This window comes from Anolis sagrei, chromosome 5 (assembly GCF_037176765.1).
Source record: "Anolis sagrei isolate rAnoSag1 chromosome 5, rAnoSag1.mat, whole genome shotgun sequence".
Lineage (NCBI taxonomy): Eukaryota > Metazoa > Chordata > Lepidosauria > Squamata > Dactyloidae > Anolis > Anolis sagrei.
This window is the reverse complement of record NC_090025.1, coordinates 88,885,994-88,906,436: the sequence shown is the minus strand read 5'-3', so window position 1 is coordinate 88,906,436 and position 20,443 is coordinate 88,885,994. Positions and strand designations below refer to the sequence as shown.

Here is a 20,443-nt window from a genome sequence, read left to right as displayed (position 1 = left end):
AGTTTCAGCACCCACTCTATAAGTTGACTCCCGCATATAAGACTACTCCTGCATATAAGACTACTCACGTGTATAAGACTAATCCCACGTATAAAACTACTCCCGTGTATAAGATGACCCCTGACTTTTGAGAAGATTTTCTTGGGTTAAAAAGTAGTCTTATACACCAGAATATACAGCATATATCTTTATATTTGTGTTTATCTTTGATTCTCCTCCTCCCCCCTCTTCTTCTTCTTGTTCAGCTTCATCCTCTTCCTCTACCACTACTATGCCTCTGCCTCCTTCCTCTTCTTCTTCCAGGATATTGTCTTTGAATACTTCAAGACAAGCTCCTTGGTTCTTTTTCAAATAGGTTAGTTTAAGAAAGGAGTTTGCACTGAATTAATATCTGGATCTCTGTAGTTCTAGTGGGATGTTTATACACTTCAAATACATGTATATTACCCCTGCAGTGAAAATTTGACCTCCTCACTGTATCCACATTTTTCATACTTTGATTTTTTTTCTTAGCAAAAAGCTTCCCTTGAAAAAGAATACACTTTTCCATGGCAGCCAAAGATGTCTTGTCTCAAAGAATTAATCTCCAAGAAAATGGAAATAATAGAGATAGGCCCTTTAATGAGAAACAATGGCTTTTATAGTGTTTTCACACATAATGATCTGAACAGCATGCGGTTCCTTCATAAACAGCTGAAGAAAATTCAATGATGACAATTCAGTTTACATAACATATAGGTTTAAACTTGCATAACTCTATAAATATTACATATTATTTGATTGGAGAAGTTCTGGATGACTGGATTTCAGTGAAAGACTTGCCATTCTACAATACAAAATGCAACATAAAATTTGAATGCACCAGGAAGTCCACTTGAGGGCACTTCAGCTAAAATTATTCTTTAGCTGAGTCATTTTATAGTTCAAAATGATATTTTTTTATTTTTCTGCTTTGGAAAAATATCAACTTATTCAAGAATAACAGCAGTCAACATTTGTAGTCTTCAGTTATTTTAATTACCCTGACTGTATGTTTTATAATAATAATAATAATAAATTTTATTTACACTCCGCCATCATCTCCCTGAAGGGACTCGGGGCAGCTAACATGAGGCCAAGCCCAAACGAATACAATGGAGCAAAATTACATATAAACAAGACAATAACATCAAATAAAAGGCTTAATAATAACACAGCAAAATAAAAATATAAATCATAATAAAACAAATGATAAAATGGTAATAGAAATAGACAAAGAGAGCGAGGGCCATGACTAAAAGTGAATAGAATTGATAAAACCCATAGATGAGATAGGTAGATAGTAGGCCTGGGTAACAACGGAAAAATTTGTTTCTAAAATCGATTCGTTTTTTGGGGGTTTTTGCGTTTCGATATTTAAAAGAATTCCGAAATTTTTCTTTTTAAAAGTTCAATATTTACAAAATTTCGTAAATGTAAAAAAAATTATGAAACATTAACGAAACAATTACGAAACAATAACGAATCGATTCGTTAATGGCGGACGAGACTGCGCAATACGCTAAAAAACCTCCAAATGGGACAGGGGGAACTTCTGAAGCTTCCCTCTCCCTCTGTTGTTGACTGTTGGTGTGATATTATATATTTTTTTCACTAATTAAACAAAAAACAACTATAAAACTTGCCCCAGACATGTGGAAATAATAACGAAACGACCTCAAACCGATAACGAAACGAATACATAACAAATCCGAAGCATTTACGAAACGAATTAAAAAATTCGTTTCGTTTTTAAGTTGCTCCAGAATGGTTCGTTATCGCTTCATTATAAAAAAATAACGAATTTTTAATGAATTACGAATTAACGAAACGAAACTGCCCAGCCCTAGTAGATAGGTAGAAGTGCTATGATGGGTTGAGTTAAGCACCCAGGGGGCTACATCTGGCCCCCGGGCCTTAGTTTGCCCATACCTGTGTTAAACTGTTAAACTTTCAGAGTAGAATTCAGATGTGAAGATTTTTGAGCTGCCATCTCTTGAGTTATGCAAAGTGTTTTTTCTTTATGTGTCCTCTCCCTGTCCCATGTGTTCTTGAAGCAAGTCATCAATGGGACAAAAGTAGTCTCTTTTGGGGGGGGGGGTATGTATAGCAGGACTTAAACTAGTCTTGCTATAAACATATGTCTGGTTCTCTCTTGTATAGTGAAATTTGTGCACATCTTCTCCCCACCTGTAATTCAAGATTATGTATCTCTTGTATCTGTGTGGAATGCAATATATCAGTGGTTGCACTTTTTTCAGGACTGCTCAGCAGTAGTGAAATATAGCAGACAAAATCTGCCAGTTCTAATGTCTGATTTCATGTTTGTTGTACCCATGGACTTTATCCTCTATGCATGCTTACTACATTATGGTGGCCTAATGCAGAAGAGGCAAAGAGCAAGTCAGGTCATAAATGTAATGTCCTAGAAAACAGAAACATGGAACAAGAACTTATCTGTATTTTGTCATGGAAGAAATTAGATCTATGTAAGGCCCCATCTGTATTCCCTGTAGTAACCTACGGATGTGAGAGCTGGACCTTAGGGAAGGCTGAGCAAAGGAAGATAGATGCTTTTGAACTGTGGTGTTGGAGGAAAGTGCTGAGAGTGCCTTGGACTGCGAGAAGATCCAACCAGTCCATCCTCCAGGAAATAAAGCCCGGCTGCTCACTGGAGGGAAAGATACTAGAGACAAAGTTGAAGTACTTTGGCCACATCATGAGGAGACAGCAAAGCCTAGAGAAGACAATTATGTTGAGGAAAGTGGAAGGCAAAAGGAAGAGGGGCCGACCAAGAGCAAGATGGATGGATGGCATCTTTGAAGTGACTGGACTGACCTTGAAGGAGCTGGGGGTGGTGACGGCCGACAGGGAGCTCTGGCGTGGGCTGGTCCATGAGGTCACGAAGAGTCAGAGACGACTGAACGAATGAACAGCACAGCAAGGTCCCATCTAGACTGCCATATAAAATCAAGATTATCTTCTTTAAACTGGGTTATATGGCAGTGTAGACTAAAATAATTCAGTTCAAATCAGATAATCTGGATTTTAAATGACTGTGTACATGGGGTCTGTGATTACCCTCAGTCATTTTTTTTTCATTTGACCATAAGACATCCCCCCTTCCCTTTGACATCAGACCATGTTTTCAAGTTGGTGTCGTTAAATTGGACTTTCCTGCTTCTATGATTTAGTGTGGAGCTTAGAATGAAAACTTCTGGATATAGTACTTTTCAGATTTCCCCCAGTAAGAATGGGCACATTTGAAAAAATAATCTGCAATCTCAAATGAGAGCCTTTTGCTGTCTGCCACTGAAAGCAGGGATCCGGTTTTCTGCATTAGACAAACAAAGGATGCTATTGTAACTACCTTCTTGCTAGTGATCTGGGCAATAGACAAAGAAAAGTTACAGTAAGATCACTGCAGTTTCACTTATCCTCATGGGGAGGGGGTGATAATTCTAGGATTTTTTCTGAGTCTTCCAGGCTATTCTATGATATGCCTCCTCCAGAAGTTGCCATAGAGTTGCCTTGGAAGACCTAGAAAATTCCTACTAGTGAGGATATGGCTCTAGGAATACCTAGGTCCTCCAATGCCACTCTGTGGTATGATGGGACTGAAAGTGTGATTGTGAAGTGGTATTTGTTCCCATCCACAGTTTCATTTAACTGTGCTCCAGCAGAGTATACAAGGGTATTAAAGTATTGTTGTATTGCCCACCCCATGTTTACTGCACAATTACAGTGCCTCAGGATATTCTATATCTTTGTAAGCATCTTAGTGAATCTTGGGAATGGATCATAGGGACAGAAAGTGAGGTGAAATCTTCTGAACAGGAGCACAGACAACAAAATAAACACCCTCCTCTATGCGATCTAAAACTTGTGTGTGTGTGTGTTTGGCTGGAGTTACACTTAAAATGTATCTGTTCCAACTTACATAGAAATTTAACTTTATTTATCTATATAATTAGATGAATAAACACCATTAACAAAATCAAGAAATTAGATACAAACTAATGAGATATTTGTATGCCATCCTTTTTTTAAGTGTTCATATTTGTGTCCATCTGTGACTGGCAGAGATTTATAAATAACAGCTCATTCTTACATGAAAGTGATTTAATCATTCTTGCTTGGTTTAGCAAAATTTTCCAGGGAACATGGTCAGATTAAGGTAGAGGATGAAGGTACTAATTCCTCAGATGAGTCCATGATTTTCTGTGGAGTCCTTGCAATTTAGTTCCAGGGTGGTGATGGTGGTGAAAGGGAAGGGCCATGGGAGGTGTTTGAGTCATGCAAGGATTGTCATGGATTAATATGTTTTAATTTCCCCTGGAATTTGCATGTTTTGCCTGTCTAAAGTGGCATATTTTGTTGCAAAAAGGGAGCCTGCTGTTTAAAAGAGTTTAAATATGTGCACAATACAGCTGTTTCCCCACTAATCCGGTTATATGCTTTGATAGCTGTAAGTGGTAGATGATAGGGGTTGCAATTCAATCCCAGCACGCGATGATTTAGAGACTTGGTTTCTCATGTTGGCAGAGATAATATAATTTGTTTATGGATAGACTGCCATTTCCGATGAAAGCTACTTTTGCTTCAGGCTTGCAGAGGGTTAGCAGGAGAGGAGTTTGCACTATTTAAAAAACCCTTTTGACAAATTAAAGGTCTTAATGCATAGCCTCATCAAGATCACTTTGATTTTATAAAAAATCAAGACCACACTGTCTCTGCAGGGTGTAGTAGTTAGAGGTGTAATTCTGTACTAAATTCATTCTCAAAGGAAGGAAGAGGTAATTGTAGCAATTATCTTCCTTTGCAATAAAGTCTTCCAAATTTGCAGTTTTACTCCAAGACATCCCACTTTCTGTTAATTCAGAAAACCTTATTTCCTGTGCAGATAATACCCTTTCATGTGCAAAAAAGAAAAAGAAAGAAAATTATGTCTATGAATTTTGCATAGAATAAATCCCAAAGTGTGAATATTGTTGTCGGGTCAGTTCTGTTTGTCAGGCTTTTATCAGCAATTGAGAAACATGTTTTTCACCCATTTTATTCATCCCAAGCCTATGTGCTTCACTTGCCACTGAAAAGAAGAAGAAAAAATCTTCTTTTTTCAGTGGCAAGTGAAGCACATAGGCTTGTATCTGTTGAGATTGAATTAGCCGATTTTATGGAGATAATATTGTGTAATTTATTTCTGACTAGTTTTAGCAAGGAATCCACTAGAATTCTTTTTTCCCAACTCTCTACTAATTTCTCATAACAATTGATTAGTTTAGTGTTGTTTGGAAGGTTTTTTTAATCAAAGAAGTTCAGTTTTATAACTAGAAAGTTCACTTCTGTAGAGAAAAGTTTAACTTTTTGACCATATCTACTGCAGCAGAAGTTTGTCGTCTCCGTTCTCTTAGCTATTTGTTCTTCTCCCCATGAACTAGAAGATCTCTTCATACTTGTTCTAACTTTCTGTTTCTCTGACATTCTTTACAGCCTAATCCAACCAATTTCTAATCTAGGATTCAAATGGATTAAAGGATTAAGTGTGGAGGAAGAAATGATAGTGTCTGAACTGTTTGAACTGTAATCTGCTTACGTTTCTCTAGATCTGGACAGATATTGATCATTCATTGGTTGACAATGTCTTCAAAAAGTATGTCAGGATCTGAACTATGATTTATGCCATTTTTTCTTTTGTTTTCTTTAAATGTGTAGTGGGTTTTAGAAATACCGGTAATTTTTTGATTTAGTTTCTTTTCAGAATTAACTCTAAGATTCAATACTGAATATATGAGCACAGACAAAGAAAAATGGCAAAGCTGAATTTGGTTACAGGGATAAGCCTCTTGGTATTAGATCTATTTCACTATTGCTCATTTTAATATATATAGATACATCTGGGTCAACAAGCTGCTTAGCTGAAGCAGTAGGAGCAAGACAGCAACAACCCCTTGATAGATTGAAAAAGCAGCCACAGCCAAATCTTAGAGCACAAGCTCTAAGATCCACCAGGGAGGCCCTCCTCTCATTTCCACCACCATCACAGGCATGGGTGGTGGGGATGAGGGAGAGGGCCTTCTCAGTGGTAGCCCCTCAACTTTAGAACACTCTCCCCAGGGAGATTAGGCAAGCCCCCACACTGTCCTCCTTTCGCAGGGATCTGAAAACCTGGATGTTCCAAACACATTTGAGAAAGACTAGTCCCTAGTTATAAATGCCCAGTCCCTTGGTCACCAGATAGTACTCTGTTCTTTGCATCTCATCCAATTAGCCAGCCATATGGTACGCTGTTTTGCTCTATACCATGCCCAACCCCATCCTTTTTATATGGTCATGCTCATTTTAGTAATTCTGTTCATTGGTTTTTGTTGAACTTTTGTTGAATTTTTGAAGAAATAAAACACTGGGAGGGAGATGATACTGAATCCTCTGCAAAGCTCCCTCCCTAGTTCTTGTAAAATATTTACTCGTTTTCCTGAAATACTAGCCAAAATAATGCCCTGGTAAATTCTGAAGTGTAGGAATTCATCACAACAGTATTTGTAGTTGTTCCTCCAAGATATTCTTCTATTCTTGTCCATATGGTACAACAGAAAACAATATATAACCTGGGAAAGAGATTAGACATTTATTTTAAGACACATTAAGATCTGTTTAAGTCATTCATAAGTGAGCAATGGCAGGATGATGCTCTGGATCCCAAAACATTATCCTACCTTGATTGGGAATGACTCCACCAGGCCTGTAGCCAGGATTTTGATTCAGGGGGAGCTGAGTTTGATTCGGGGGGGGGGGGGCTGAGTCTGAGTGAAAGAGGGTCTACCCTAGCAAGCCTTTTGTATCGTTACCCCAATACCCCCATGCATATGGGATATATTGAGAATGGTGATCAGATCATGATATGAATAAACATAACAGTTTAAATAATGTACCAGTATTCCCTTCTCATGGACCACCATGAGAATTTTTGGGGGGAGGGGGCTGAAGCCCCTCAAGTCCCCCCCCCCCCCCGCTACATGCCTGGATTCCATCCATGCATAGTGGGTGGAGTCCACATTGAGTTGTAACAAAAAATATCTCCAGACTATCTTCACCCTTTTCATTAAAAATGCAAAAAAGCTTTCAGTGAAGTACTTGCCCTTCTCATGGTTAGCATTAAATGAAAAAAAAAAAGGGGGGGGGAAGTACCTTTGCCCCCTGGCTGATTACTTCTCTCATTCTCTGACACTTTGCTAATTTCTAAAGCCATAAAGCCTACAAAAATAAAATGTAAAAACCTTGTTATTGTCTCATTCACTACCTTGATCAATGAGGGTTAAATCATTGTTTTCGGCAGCTGACATTACTTCTTCCACCAAAAGAAAAAAACAAAAAAAAAATCACAGGGAGTGCTTCCACACAGCCATTTATCCCAGGAGCATCTGCATTTTAAAAAATGCAGATATTCCTGGGCTCCTACCTACACTCACCCCAGAAAGCATGCACCGGGACTGGTTCAAGAGAACATCTGCAGATCCTACCCCCTCCCCCAAAGCCCCCAAACTCCTTTTAATAGTAAAATAAACTTATCCGGCCTCCTGAGCTCTCCCGGCCTATAGAAATGATGTGCCAGGAGAGCGGGGAGGGGGAGTGATTTTCCTCTCCCCCCCCCCCCGCCCTGCTCTCCTGGTGCTTCATTTGCACATGCCAGGAGAGCTCTGGCAACACTGTAATGGAGGCCAGGTAAGTTTATTTTACTTTAAAAAGGGGGTTCGGGGCTTTGGGGAGGGGGTGGGTATTTCCATGATTTTCCGGACTAATTTCTGGAAAACTGTGGGAATGGTGTCTAGACTGCTGTCCAGACACCAGAAGTAGTGGGTTTATCCTGTACCTTCCAAGAAGTCACAGAATAAATCCACTGTCTAATTAATTTGCTACAAACCAGGGTTTTCTTGGTTTGTGGCAAATTAATTGCGGGTTGGCCAGAACAACCCCTTTTTATTGCGGAGGTTTCCGCAATAAAGGGGCTGTCTGGATGGGCCCTGGATGCTGTGTTTACTGCAGTCCCCTTTCACAACAGCATAGGTAACCTACTTGAAAAGTCATGCTCAAGAACCCTGGAAAGAAGACTGATATTCAATATAAAGATTCTAAAACAGTGTAAAAAGTTGTTGCTATGTTGGACCCCAAGAATAAAAACACAAAATCAGAGGTAAGTTTCATTCAATTCATCATATGGTTGTTTCTGGTTGTGATGAACAGTTCATTGTAGGCCTGTGCTTTTAATTAGAAAATATGATGTGAAATTGCCAGTTAAATATACAGTGGCCCCTTAGTATGCACTGGTATTCCAAGGATACCAAAACCCATAGATGCTCAAGTCCAATTATATAATGATGTCCCTTATAAAATGGCAAAATCACAGTTTGTTCATCAGTATTGAAGTTTAGTAAAATAGCCAGTAGAAAGAAATGCTTGCAAGAAAATAGGAAAATTCCAAAAAGTAACAGGTCAGTAAAATGCAGCAACTCAAAGCAATGTCTACAAAATATATAAAAGCAATCCAAGGCAGTATTTATCTAGATAGGAATCAACAGGATGCAAAGACAATCCAAACGCTGTTAATTAACACTAAAAGGCTAGAAGTATCCACAGGAACAAGACCCCTTAAACAGGATTTCCACAGCACATGAACTTGATTTCCAAACGATGCCTGATCTAACAGGTTTCCCCTTGAAGCAAACCTTATATCCCAAAACCCCAAACTGGTTTTGTTTTCCCTCACCCTTGGCTCTTATCTGATGAAGCCTTTCGGAGCGACTTAAACCTTGAGTTTGTTGTCGGTCCTGACTGAACTCCAGCCGCCTGTTTTTCAACTTCCTTTCTGGCTGCTCATTAAAATTTCCAGGTCTCAGATTTTTTTTCCAAACCCAAATATTGAGAGCTCACAGAGAGAGGGAGTAAACCATCATCCCTATGCCCAGCAGGAACCATCATCCCTATGCCCAGCAGGAATATTCTCATGAGAAACTGCCCTTTGCATTGGGGGCTCTCTGTCATTATCTGCAAGAAAATCATTGACCAAACCATCTCCCCATCATTTCCCTCATTATTTCTCACAGCATTGCCCACATCATTTCCCACATCAGAAGCACCATGATTCTGGAACACAAACACAGGCTGATTCCCAATATCACATACGTATGGAGATATATAGGAATTATTGGGAGCTTGGGACTGATTGGGATTGCAAAAGTGCATACAGTGACATATAGAATGGCAGAAATATCTATTTAATAGGTATGGTTAGGTACCGTCGGAATCTTTGTAATTTGGAATAAAGTTGGAAAAATTACTTTTTTGAAGTGATTTTGAAGTTTTTTAGAAAACTGGAAGTCCCTTTGCCCTTCTGAAGCTTCTCTCGCCATTTTTCTTCTGACTCAGGAAGTGAGTCAGAAGTGATTCAGCATTTGGAGGCAAGCAGCTTGCGTGCTGGGATGCTTGCCTCCCAGCCAATGAGGGGAAAAGTTTTGGGGAAGGGAGGGGCGGGGTTTTTGCATGGCAACCATTGCGCTATACAAAGGGAAGCACATGGCTCAGAGGCTCATTGTGAGCCTGAGAAGTGAAGGGGAAAGAGAAAGGGAAGGGAGGTTGGAAGAAGAGCGGTTGGAAGAGCAGGGCAAGCGGAGAAGGGCTGGGAGCAGGGCTGTTGCCTATGCCTGCCTTTCAGTTGCTTGTGTGTTGTTGTTGTTGGAGGGTGGGGGGGGGGGAGAGTAGGGCAGCAGAGAATCAGGGCAGGAAGAAGGGCTTTTGCCTGCCTGGCTGGCTACTTGCAGCCGCTTGTGTGTTTTTGCTGTTGGGGTTTGGTACGGGTGGGTGACACATGGGTGGGTAATATTGGGGTGTGAAGGTGCAGTTTGTTTCCTCAGTTTGCCTTGTGTTACCAAATAGTCAAAATATTATCCTTCCTAAAGTTGTGAAATCAACTTCACAAAGCTAAAAAGGTCTTTCCCTGCTGTTTGTGTTGCCACTGAGGAGACACTAGAAATCCCATATAGTCAAAATATTATCCTTCCTAAAGGTGCGCAATCGCGTCCGCCATTAACAAAGCAATTCAGAAATTTCGGAAAGTTCCAAAAACATTTTTGGAAAAATTCAGAATTTAATTCTGAATTGAACCACCAGCACCCCCTATATCCGAAATGAGTTTTGAACCTCTATTTAAATAAGGAAAATTATGTGGACAAATTATGTAGATCTTACCATAGAAATATACAGCACCAATTACACTCATCTCACATTATAAGGATAAATCAAGTATGATGACTTGGAAATCTTTCCTTAATATCAGGTGCCAGACTGGTTTCTCAGCAGTCAAGAAAATGTAGTATAGGTATATATGGTCTGTAGCATATTGTTGTTTTTGTTATTGATATTATTATTTGACCTATTCCTGGGCTGTCAGTTCTAGGACTGAGCCTTGACACTTTCAGGCTCAAAGTAAGTCTTAAATAAATAGAAAATAAAAACACTTGAAATTAGAAATGTTTAGTAGCAGCATTCTGACAATCAGTGTACTTATTTCACTAGACTACCACCTAGTGGCTGACCACTGGAAAGCATTACTCATTTGTGACAAGACTAATAGGCATATAATTTATTGCTGGATTTTATTGTCTATTCTTCAATTCAAGTCCTGTAGAGCAAAACAATTAGAGCCTCTTTCTTCTAAATTGCCTTGACATATGTAAGCTGCCTGGTTTATAGAGGGACAATGCAGGCCTCCATTAAGGAGGAAGAAAATCAATTTCAAGTTTTTGCTGGTATTTTGTTAATTCATTGTATACAAGGTTTAGCAGCTTTATCAAAATTTCTTCAACCACTTTGGGATTTGTTAGGCCAAAGAGAGGATTTCAAATATACTGTATTTAATTGATCAGCCACAAAAATTAAACAGTTACTTTGTTTGTTTTATTGGAAAATGTTGTTATAAATAAAATGTTGTTGTTTGATATCACCATTTTTATCCATTTATGTGGTGAATTCCATTATAGAAAGCTAGCAGTTTAGCTAGCAATGAGTACAGTTAAAATTAGCTTTACAGAATAAACCAGCATGTTGTACGTTTTGCTTAACATGGGCCATTCTGCCTCAGGTTGTTAGTGGCTATAGTCCAACAATATCCCATGGATGATGGGTTTGGCAACTCCTATATAGTTTAATGATTATTGAACTCAGGCTTCAGCCTTTATCCCCTGCTTGCACAATGTAATCAAAGAGACAATAAAATAGAAGTTTTTCTGTTTGTACCACCCTGAGCATCTTTGGAGAGGGTAAATTTATTTGTAGCAAATGCATTTTGCCTGTAGTATGAATGAATGAATGAATGAATGAAGAATGAATGAATGAACGAACGAAGAATGCAACTGATAAAATAATTCCTTGTAATAGCTTCCTCAGCTTGATGTTATTTCTTGCCTGCTTGAAGATTCCAAATATTTTGATCATGACTCTTGGTTCACAGCCCCTTTCAAAGCATTCTCCATGCTATCACATCTTCTGACATGGATAGGGAATGTATGAGCAGAAAGCAGATTTTATAACTCTTTATAACTCTTCTCTGTATGGTATGTGTGTAAAGGTATGGAACAGAGTCTGTTGCAAATGTGGAAAACAATGCCTGGACTTATCTTGTTGTGTTTCAAATAATAATAATAATAATGATGATGATGATGATGATGATGATGATGATGATAGTAATAACAACAACAACAACTACTACTACTACTACTACTACTGCTGCTGCTGCTACTGCTACTTTATTCTTAATCTTGCCTCCATCTGCCGAAAGGGACTCAGGGCGGCTTACATGGGGCCAAGGTCAAGGTACAATTAAACATAACATGTTATAGCAACTCCCATTTTATCATTCCATGCCAAGTAGTCTAAAATTTTAAAAAGTTCCCACCATCATGTTCTCCTATTTTGTTCAAATTTCAGCTGTAGCGCCAGTCAGGTGTTAAACTAAGTTTCCCAAAATTAACTGCCATAGTTGCTGATCTAGACCCCCTTATATGAAGGGGTTAGGGTGTGAACAACATTTAAGAAAATACCATTTTGGGGGTCAAATAAAATTGAAACTAAATGTATAAGAATAGCTAGTAAAATTAAATCCTGCTGATTTTCTGCTGATTCCGATGAAATTAATTTTAACATTATGGATGCAAAACCCAGTCAAACAAGTTAACTCAAAGTGTGCATCAAAATATCTTGTGACAGATGTTGACCAATATTCAGACTGTGACAATTTCCCTGCAAACAAAGATACAGACTTGAAATTTTGACCAAGCATTATGCTTCTGCTGGACATAATACTGCCAAATTTGCAGCTGCACAGCATCTATAACCCCCGTTCAGGATCTCTTCTAATTTGGTACTTTTGACTCAAATGGCTAAATCTACCAAAGTGCAAAGCCAATTATTTAAAAAGTATTTACCAGAATATGTTTGTGACTAGTAACATCTGAAAGAGAAAATGTTGCTCTACAAGACTGATGTGTTTTTGTTTTGCAATATGACCATTAAGTATCCATTTAGTCAGGTTAAAGTATGTTATATATCACATTGAAACCAGCATCCCCATCACTATGCAGTAACTAGCAGGACCATGAGGATGTATAAAGCATAATGCATAATGCCAGTGGCACAGTGAGTTAAACCACTGAGCTGCTGAACTTGCTGACTGAAACTCAAATCCGAGGAGCAGGGTGAGCTCCCAGTGTTAGACCCAGCTTCTGCCAACCTAGCAGTTCGAAAATATGCAAATGTGAGTAGATCAATAGGTACTGCCTTGATGGGAAGGTAACAGCACTCCATGCAGTCATGCTGGTCACATGACCTTGGAGGGACCTACGGACAACGCTGGCTCTTCAGCTTAGAAATGGAGATGAGCACAACCCCCCAGAGTCGGACACAACTAGACATAATGTCAAGGGGAAACCTTTATCTTTAGCTAATGTTACAATTAATTTCATTGGAATCAGCAGAAAAAAAAACTGTACAGGATTTCATTTTACTAGCCATTGTTATACATTTAGTTTCAGTTTTATTAGACCCCCAAAATGACATTTTTTTAAAAAAATGTTGTATGCACGCTGACTGACTACCTTTCAGATGAGGGGTCTAGATCAGCAACTCTTGCAGTTAAAGACCTCAAATTTTGGGAAACTTAGTTTAACATCTGACTGGCGCTACAGCTAAAATATGAACAAAATTGGAGAACATAATGGTGGGAAGGTTGCCATGGAATATTCAGGTAACTTGTCTTACATTCACTTGGCATGGAATATTCAGGTAACTTGTCTTACATGGAAGAGGCAAGTTACTATTAATTTAAAAATTGTTGTTGTTAAGTGTTATGTAAAATTTAGACAGTAGTATCTTAGCAGTATATTCTTTTTTTTTTAAAAAAAAAGGCATTTACAATACAGAAATGGCAGAAATTGTAGTATTTGAAACCCAAAAGCAACATTTTTATAAAGCGTTAACAGCAGTCTCTGAGGATGTAACACGAGTACCTGTTGTCTGGTTTTGATGGATTTATTTCAGTTGGAGCAGCTTGAGGATGTGGACAAGACACTTGGAGAGGTGAGGGTAACCACATACATCCTAGACCTTTTCCCATCCTGGCTGATAAAGGAAGCCAGAGGGGGTTCGGCAGAGTGGGCGGTGGTAGTTAATGCCTCCCTACAGGAAGGCACAATTCCAGCCAGCTTAAAGGAAGTCGTAATAAAAGTGCTCTTCAAAAACCATCACTGGACCCCACTCAATTGAACAACTTTTGGCCAGTTTCCAATCTCCCCTTTTTGGGCAAAGTCATAGAACGTGTGGTGGCCTCACAACTCCAGGTATCCTTGGAAGACACTGATTATCTAGATTCGGCACAGTCTGGCTTTAGGCTGGGACATGGAACTGAAACAGCCTTGGTCACTTTAGTGGATGATCTGGACAGGGGAAGAATGTCCCTGTTGGTTCTCCTGGACGTCTCTTCAGCCTTTGATACTGTTGACTACAGTATCCTTCTGGGATGCCTCATGGCAATTAGGTCTTGGAGGTACTGTTCTGCAGTGGGTCCGATCCTTCCTGGAGGGCTGCTCCCAGGTGTTTTTGGGAGGTACCTGCTTGGCCTCACAGCCATTGATCTGCAGGGTCCCGCAGGGCTCAATTTTATCCCCTATGTTGTTTAACATTTACATTAAGCCATTGGGAGAGATCATCTGGAGTTTTGGATTTCAATGTTGTCTGTATGCAGATGATGTTTGACTCCTTTCCACCAGCGTCTATGGAGGCTGTTTAGGTCCTCAACTGGTGCTTGGTTGCTGTAATAGTTTGGATGAGGGCAAACAAATTGAAATTGAATCTAGACAAGACAGAGGTACTCCTGGTCAGTCGCAAGGCCAAACAGGATATAGAGTTACAGCCTGTGTTGGTTACACTCCCCCTGAAGATGCAGGTTCGCAGCTTGGGAGTTCTCCTGGATTCATCGCCTGGAACCCCAGGTCTTGGTGGTGGCCAGGGGAGCTTTAGCACAATGAAAACTTGAGCACCAGTTGTGCTCATACCTTGGGAAGTCAGACTTGGCCATGGTGGTTCTTGCTCTTGTTACATCCCGTATAGATTACTGCGATGTGCTCTATGTGGGATTGCTTTTGAAGACTGGTCCAGCATTTGGCAGCTGGGTTTCTAACAGGAGCGCCATACAGGGAGCATGCAACTCCATGCCAGCTCCATGGGCTACCAGTCTGCTACTGAGCACAATTCAAAGTGTTGGCTTTGACCTATAAAGTCCTAAATGGTTCCAGCCCAGGTTACCTGTCCGAACATATCTCCCTCTGCAATCCACCACAGAGGTTAAGATCTTACTTAACAGAGGTTAAGATCCTACTTTCGATCCTGCTTTCTTCACAGGAGCGTTTGATAGGGATGAGAGACAGAGATTTCTCAATGGTGGCCCCTCAGCTATGGAACTCCCTCCCCTGTGAAATTAGAACAGCCCCCTCCCTCCTGACCTTCAGGAAGAAAGTTAAAACCTGGTTATGGGACCAAGCTTTCGGCTAACAAGCTAGTGCAATATGAGTATACGAAATTGTGAAATGACTAATGGAATGGCCTTAAATTTGACTCTGGATAACGTGATTTTAATAAGTGTTTTAATGCTGCTGTTGTTTTTTTGAGTTTTAATGCATATGTTTATTCTTATTGTATTTATGTATATTTATGGCATCAAATTGCTGCCTTTTGTGAGCTGCCCTGAGTACCCCTGTTGGGGTGAGAAGGGTGGGATATAAATGTAGTAAGTAAGTAAATAAATAAATGTTTAGTAATAAAAATATTAATAACATTAGCTGTTGCATCAGTGATAATGGTTACACTAAAATTAAATGTTTCACAGGTAACTTTGCTATTCATAACATGATACTCCCAAGCTTTGAACAAAATAAAATAGAATTTGGGCACAGCTAGGAATGGCTGTAACAGATGCCTTACTGTAATTTTGGCTTAGGTAGTGGATTATTGTGGTGCTGGAATTCTTATTAATATCTGAGGAAAGCTAGACAGTTTTGGGTCCAGGGCAAAGACCTTCATACTTGAAGTACTTCATTTAGTTTTCAGCTCAAATTAATTAAATATCACCCAAAATTATATTTCTGACACACAGTCTTGGTTGTCAATCATTCGCTGACCTTCAGAACCTTGGATATATCAACTACATAACATGTGCGCTGGGAATGGTGTTAACTTGATTGTTTTATCTATTAGAAAACTGGGCTAGTTCTGTCATGTTCTTCAGGAATGTCAATCAATCTGATTCAGGCCACTGGGTGATACTTGCATTTAACTATAATACAGAAAAGTAGCTAAAAAGTTTTGCATTCAGGTGGAGTATCACAATGGTTATTTCCATGAAATTTATATTACCGATCCAAATAATGGTGCAGCTAGTTTTTATTCCTTTTGCTGCCCAGCAATTCATTCAGCAAAAGAAATTGTTCAAAGGGAGAAAAATGTCCATAATCTCATTAGTTTAATAAGGCCTCTTGCATGAACATGGAATCTAACTAAAGGGCACAGCAGATGATTAGTGGTCACTTAGTTTTTGCATCATTTTCTTCTTTTTTCACCATTTGAACATACCCTGGAACTTGCAGCTCTATAGTATATCTCTTAATAATTTTTACCAAGTGACCCTTTTCCATCTCTTTTTCTCCTGCAGTTCAATGAAAACGCTCAGAATGTCAGTTGTTTCAACCACCTTGTACAAGCGAATGTAAGAAACAAGAAGAAGTTAAAAGAAGCTGTTTATAAAATCCAGGCAAAAGGAATAACTGATTACAAAAAAGGCTTTAGTTATGCGTTTGAACAGCTGCTAAATGTAAGTATTGGAAAGCCAAATCGTCTGAGTAGTTCTCCTGGTGGTTCTATAGTGATGTATCTTTTTGAGGTGCAAATATATTTATCTTACTAAACAAGGACTCATCTATCCAGTGGTATTTACAGTTTACTCCAGTAGATTATTCACATCTATATGCAGCTCAGTTTGCAGGAATGCTTTTGTTACCATACTGAATTTGTTTGTGGTTTTATCCGCTAGATTGTAATTGGCAACAAGACAAGGTCTGGACCACACACATGTGCTAGGCTTGGGTAACCACGGAAAAAATTGGTTCTAAACTCGTTTTGTTTTTAGGGGGCCCTTGTGTTTCGTTTTTTTTAATAATTCCGAAATTTTCCTTTTAAAAATTTCGAAATATACGAAATTTTGTAAAATTACGAATCGATTCGTTAATGGCGGACGCGATTGCGCAATATGCTAAAAAAACCTCCAAATGGGACAGGGGGAACTTCTGAAGCTTCCCTCTCCCTCTGTTGTTGACTGTTGGTGTGATAAAACAAACAACAACTATAAAACTTGCACCAGACATGCGAAAATAATTATGAAATAATTACGAAATAAATTGAAAAAATTGTTTCGAATCTAATTTACTGCACAAACTATTCCTGCATGGCTCAATATTGGATCGTAAGCTAATTTAAATACGAATTAATAACGAATTACGAAATTAACGAACGAAACCGCCCAAGCCTAACATGTGCCCTTCACTGCACCTTAAGGGTTGCAGTCCTATCTCTTTTTTTAAAATTTTGGGGGTTCCCTCCTTAAAATGGTCCCCAGCATAATTTTGGGAGTGGGGGGAGGGATTTGACTAACATAAAAAAAGAAGCTGCCAGAAGTCACCTCCCAGTTGAAATGAAAAAGCCTTATTGGGCTTGAAACGATCCATGGATCACAAAATATGCCATTTTAAAAATTATTTATTTATTTATTTATTTATTTATGGCATTTGTAGCCTGCCTTTCTCAGCCTTGTGGCAACTCAAGGTGGCTCACAGAAATAGCAATTTTAGTGCTATACATTCATAAACATTTAAAAACATCAACTCAACATTTAAAAAGCATATGTAAACCATTTAAAAACATATAATCACTGATGTTGTCCTGTTAAAATCATTATCCATTTTCCTTTTTTTCTGCTAGAAGACACAGGATCTAAAGTGGGTTTTAAAATCTGGTGGGGGACCTTGGAAACCCATGCAGCCTATAGGCTGCATTTTCCCCAGTCTTACTTCTGAACAGGGATGAAGAATCGCTTTCAGTTTAAGGGCCAAGTTCAGTTTAAAAGGAGTCTTCATGGGATTCATTTTAGTGGTTGGCAGCAACAAAAAACAGAAGGGTGACCAAAAATGCCCAAAGATTTTATCTACAAGCTGTCAGTAACGAAGCCTTAGGCGTTTAACTTAATGTGAAAAAAAGTTGAGAAGCTTGGAAACCACCTTAAAAATTATGTGATGGGAGGGACAATCAGCTCTATCACTAGTGTGTCACAGAGCTGCAATCAAATCTGCTTTTCTTTTTCTTTAAACATGAAATTATTTATTTCCAGAAACATCGAGTATGACAGAAAGTGATACGTCAAATGCCAACTGTTGAAATCCATGATTGAACAGAGACTTGAATATGGATCTGCTGCATTCATATCCAACATTAGCATGTTTTACATGTCATCAATGTCTTCCTTCTCAGGATGCATCTACACTGTAAAATTAATGCATTTTGGGACCACTTTAACTGCACTCAATCCTATGGGATCATAGGAATTGTAGTCTTATATTATCTTTAGCCTCCTCTGTTAAATAGTGCAGTTGTCTCAGCAAACTACAACTTCTAGGGTTGGATAGCATTGAGCCATGACAGTTAAAGTTGTATCAAACTGTATTCATTCTACAGTGTAGTATACTCTCTGTTACACTGTTTCTTCTAGGAACCCCCAGTTGCTCAGTGGGTTAAACCCTTGTGCCAACAGGACTGCTTGACTGAGGGGCTGGTGGTTTGAATCCAGGGAGCGGGGTGATTTTTCATCTCTCAGCTCCAGCTTCTCATTCAGGGACATGAGAGAAGCCTCCCACAGGATGGTAAAACATCTGGGCGTCCCCTGGGCAACATCCTTGCAGATGGCCAATTCTCTCACAGCAGAAGAGACTAGCAGTTTCTCAAGTCGCTCCTGACATGAAAAAAAAAAACCCTGTTTCTTCTGAAGCACATAAAAATTATGAATTATAGAAATATCCTGAAGCCCAGACTGCAGCTTTGTGATGTTTATATGCCATGTCTAGGGATGTAAACATATCACAGTTTCATGAGGATGAATAATTACAGCAGCTATTCCCTGTTATAGAGAAAATAAATATTCTGTGCATTTCTCATCTTGCATTCACACACCTCTTAGTGTCTTATTTTGCACAGAAATTATTTTGCACAGAAAAACACATGAGGTTTTTGCATGAAAATTGCTGGATTTTGTGAGAAGAAAACACTGTTTCTAAAACTGTACAGAAAATGGCAAACGTGGTTATCTGAAATTAAGGTGTTTTGTTTAAAGAACTCCAGTGTATTTTCTCCATAGAAGAATTTCCTGAAACACTTTTGGATGTGCAATAATTTGACAAAACTGCACAGAATTATTGATTTATCTATTTGAAAAAAATATAAAAATATACACTACAAAAGTTAAACAACCCATTAAAACGTAAATATTTAAAACAGCAAACACAATTAAAACTGTGTAAACATTAAAACCAAGATAAAAATGCAGAGCTTCCACTTCCGCTTGTTTGGCTTCATTAAACACTTTCTCAAAAAGGAACATTTTCATACCCTTCCAGAATGTCATTAAAGAAGGGGCTGATCTTAATGCTACTTATTGCTACTCTGTTATTCATCCTGACCAGGATTTCCATCCTTAATATTAACACAGACTGTTGCTGCTTATGTAAGGTACATCTGCCCTTGAAAAGCTGACTCATTACTTATTGAGTCCAGTGTTTAGTAGTCACCGGATGGTTTTTGCTACATGGGATATTTCACAGGTACTTTATCCGATGCATAGAGTTCTCTTCCATTCTGTATCCACTGACAGAAATAGACCCATCAGAGAGAAAAATCTTAGCATCTAAAAGAAGGTAATTTCAACCACATTCCCACACACCTCTTTCTTTCATGTTTTTGTTGTAGGCTGAGGCAACATTGGTTGCTATAATAACAGCTCTACAACTATAACAATTGTGTGTCAGAGGAAGATCAGAACAAATAATTTAGTATATTTAGAAGTCATTCACAGTTCCCTGAAATTACCCTAGTTCAATTACATGGGATGCCACCATTGTGAGAGGTCTGAATGTCAACAACCTCAGGGCAGTCATTTTCTGTTCTGAGTGCTGTGTAACATTACTGATAGACATTTGGAGAGTTAAAAATAATAATGAGGAGACAGGAAAGGGCTGTGCAAATGTGATGGGTGCAGCCCCAGGATGTATTTGTTATAATAGCAAAATACAATTGCTTTATAGAAACAAGCCAATAATGATGGGGTCGAGAGTAGATGTCATTAACAGAAATGTTTCTATATGTACTTAAGTGTAAATACTAGTATGTAAGTATAAACAAGTGATATTAAAATTTGGTCAGAGGTATAGACAACATTAAAAGATTATTGAAGGTGATATCCTGGTATGTTGATTCATCAACTGTAGTGGAGATGGTTCATGTATATGCCTTCAGGTCATCTGTTGACTTATGGCAACCACAAGAATTTCATAAGGTTAATTAAGTCAAGAATATGCAGAGGTGATTTTGACAGTTTCTTCCTCTGAAATATAGGCTACAGCAACTGAGAATCATTGGCCATCTCCCATCCAAGTATTAACCATAGGTCAGTGTGCTTAGCTTTCAAGATCAGACGGGATCTGGTGACATAAGAATATTAGGCAAGTGTAAATAGGACTGCAGGGTACATGATCATCATCATCATCATTATCATCATCATATTTTT

The 20,443-nt window shown here is 38.8% G+C and overlaps 1 protein-coding gene across 3 annotated transcripts in view; it reads left to right on the top strand.

Annotated features, from left to right (window-relative positions):
• The window catches only part of CACNA2D1 (calcium voltage-gated channel auxiliary subunit alpha2delta 1), a 531,008-nt gene that overhangs the window by 398,709 nt on the left and 111,856 nt on the right, over positions 1 to 20,443 (top strand). For all 3 annotated transcript variants that reach the window (XM_067468854.1, XM_067468853.1, XM_067468852.1), the window contains exon 12: positions 16,271 to 16,429. In XM_067468854.1, coding sequence (XP_067324955.1) covers positions 16,271 to 16,429 — 159 coding nt within the window. The remainder of the gene's footprint in view (positions 1 to 16,270; positions 16,430 to 20,443) is intronic.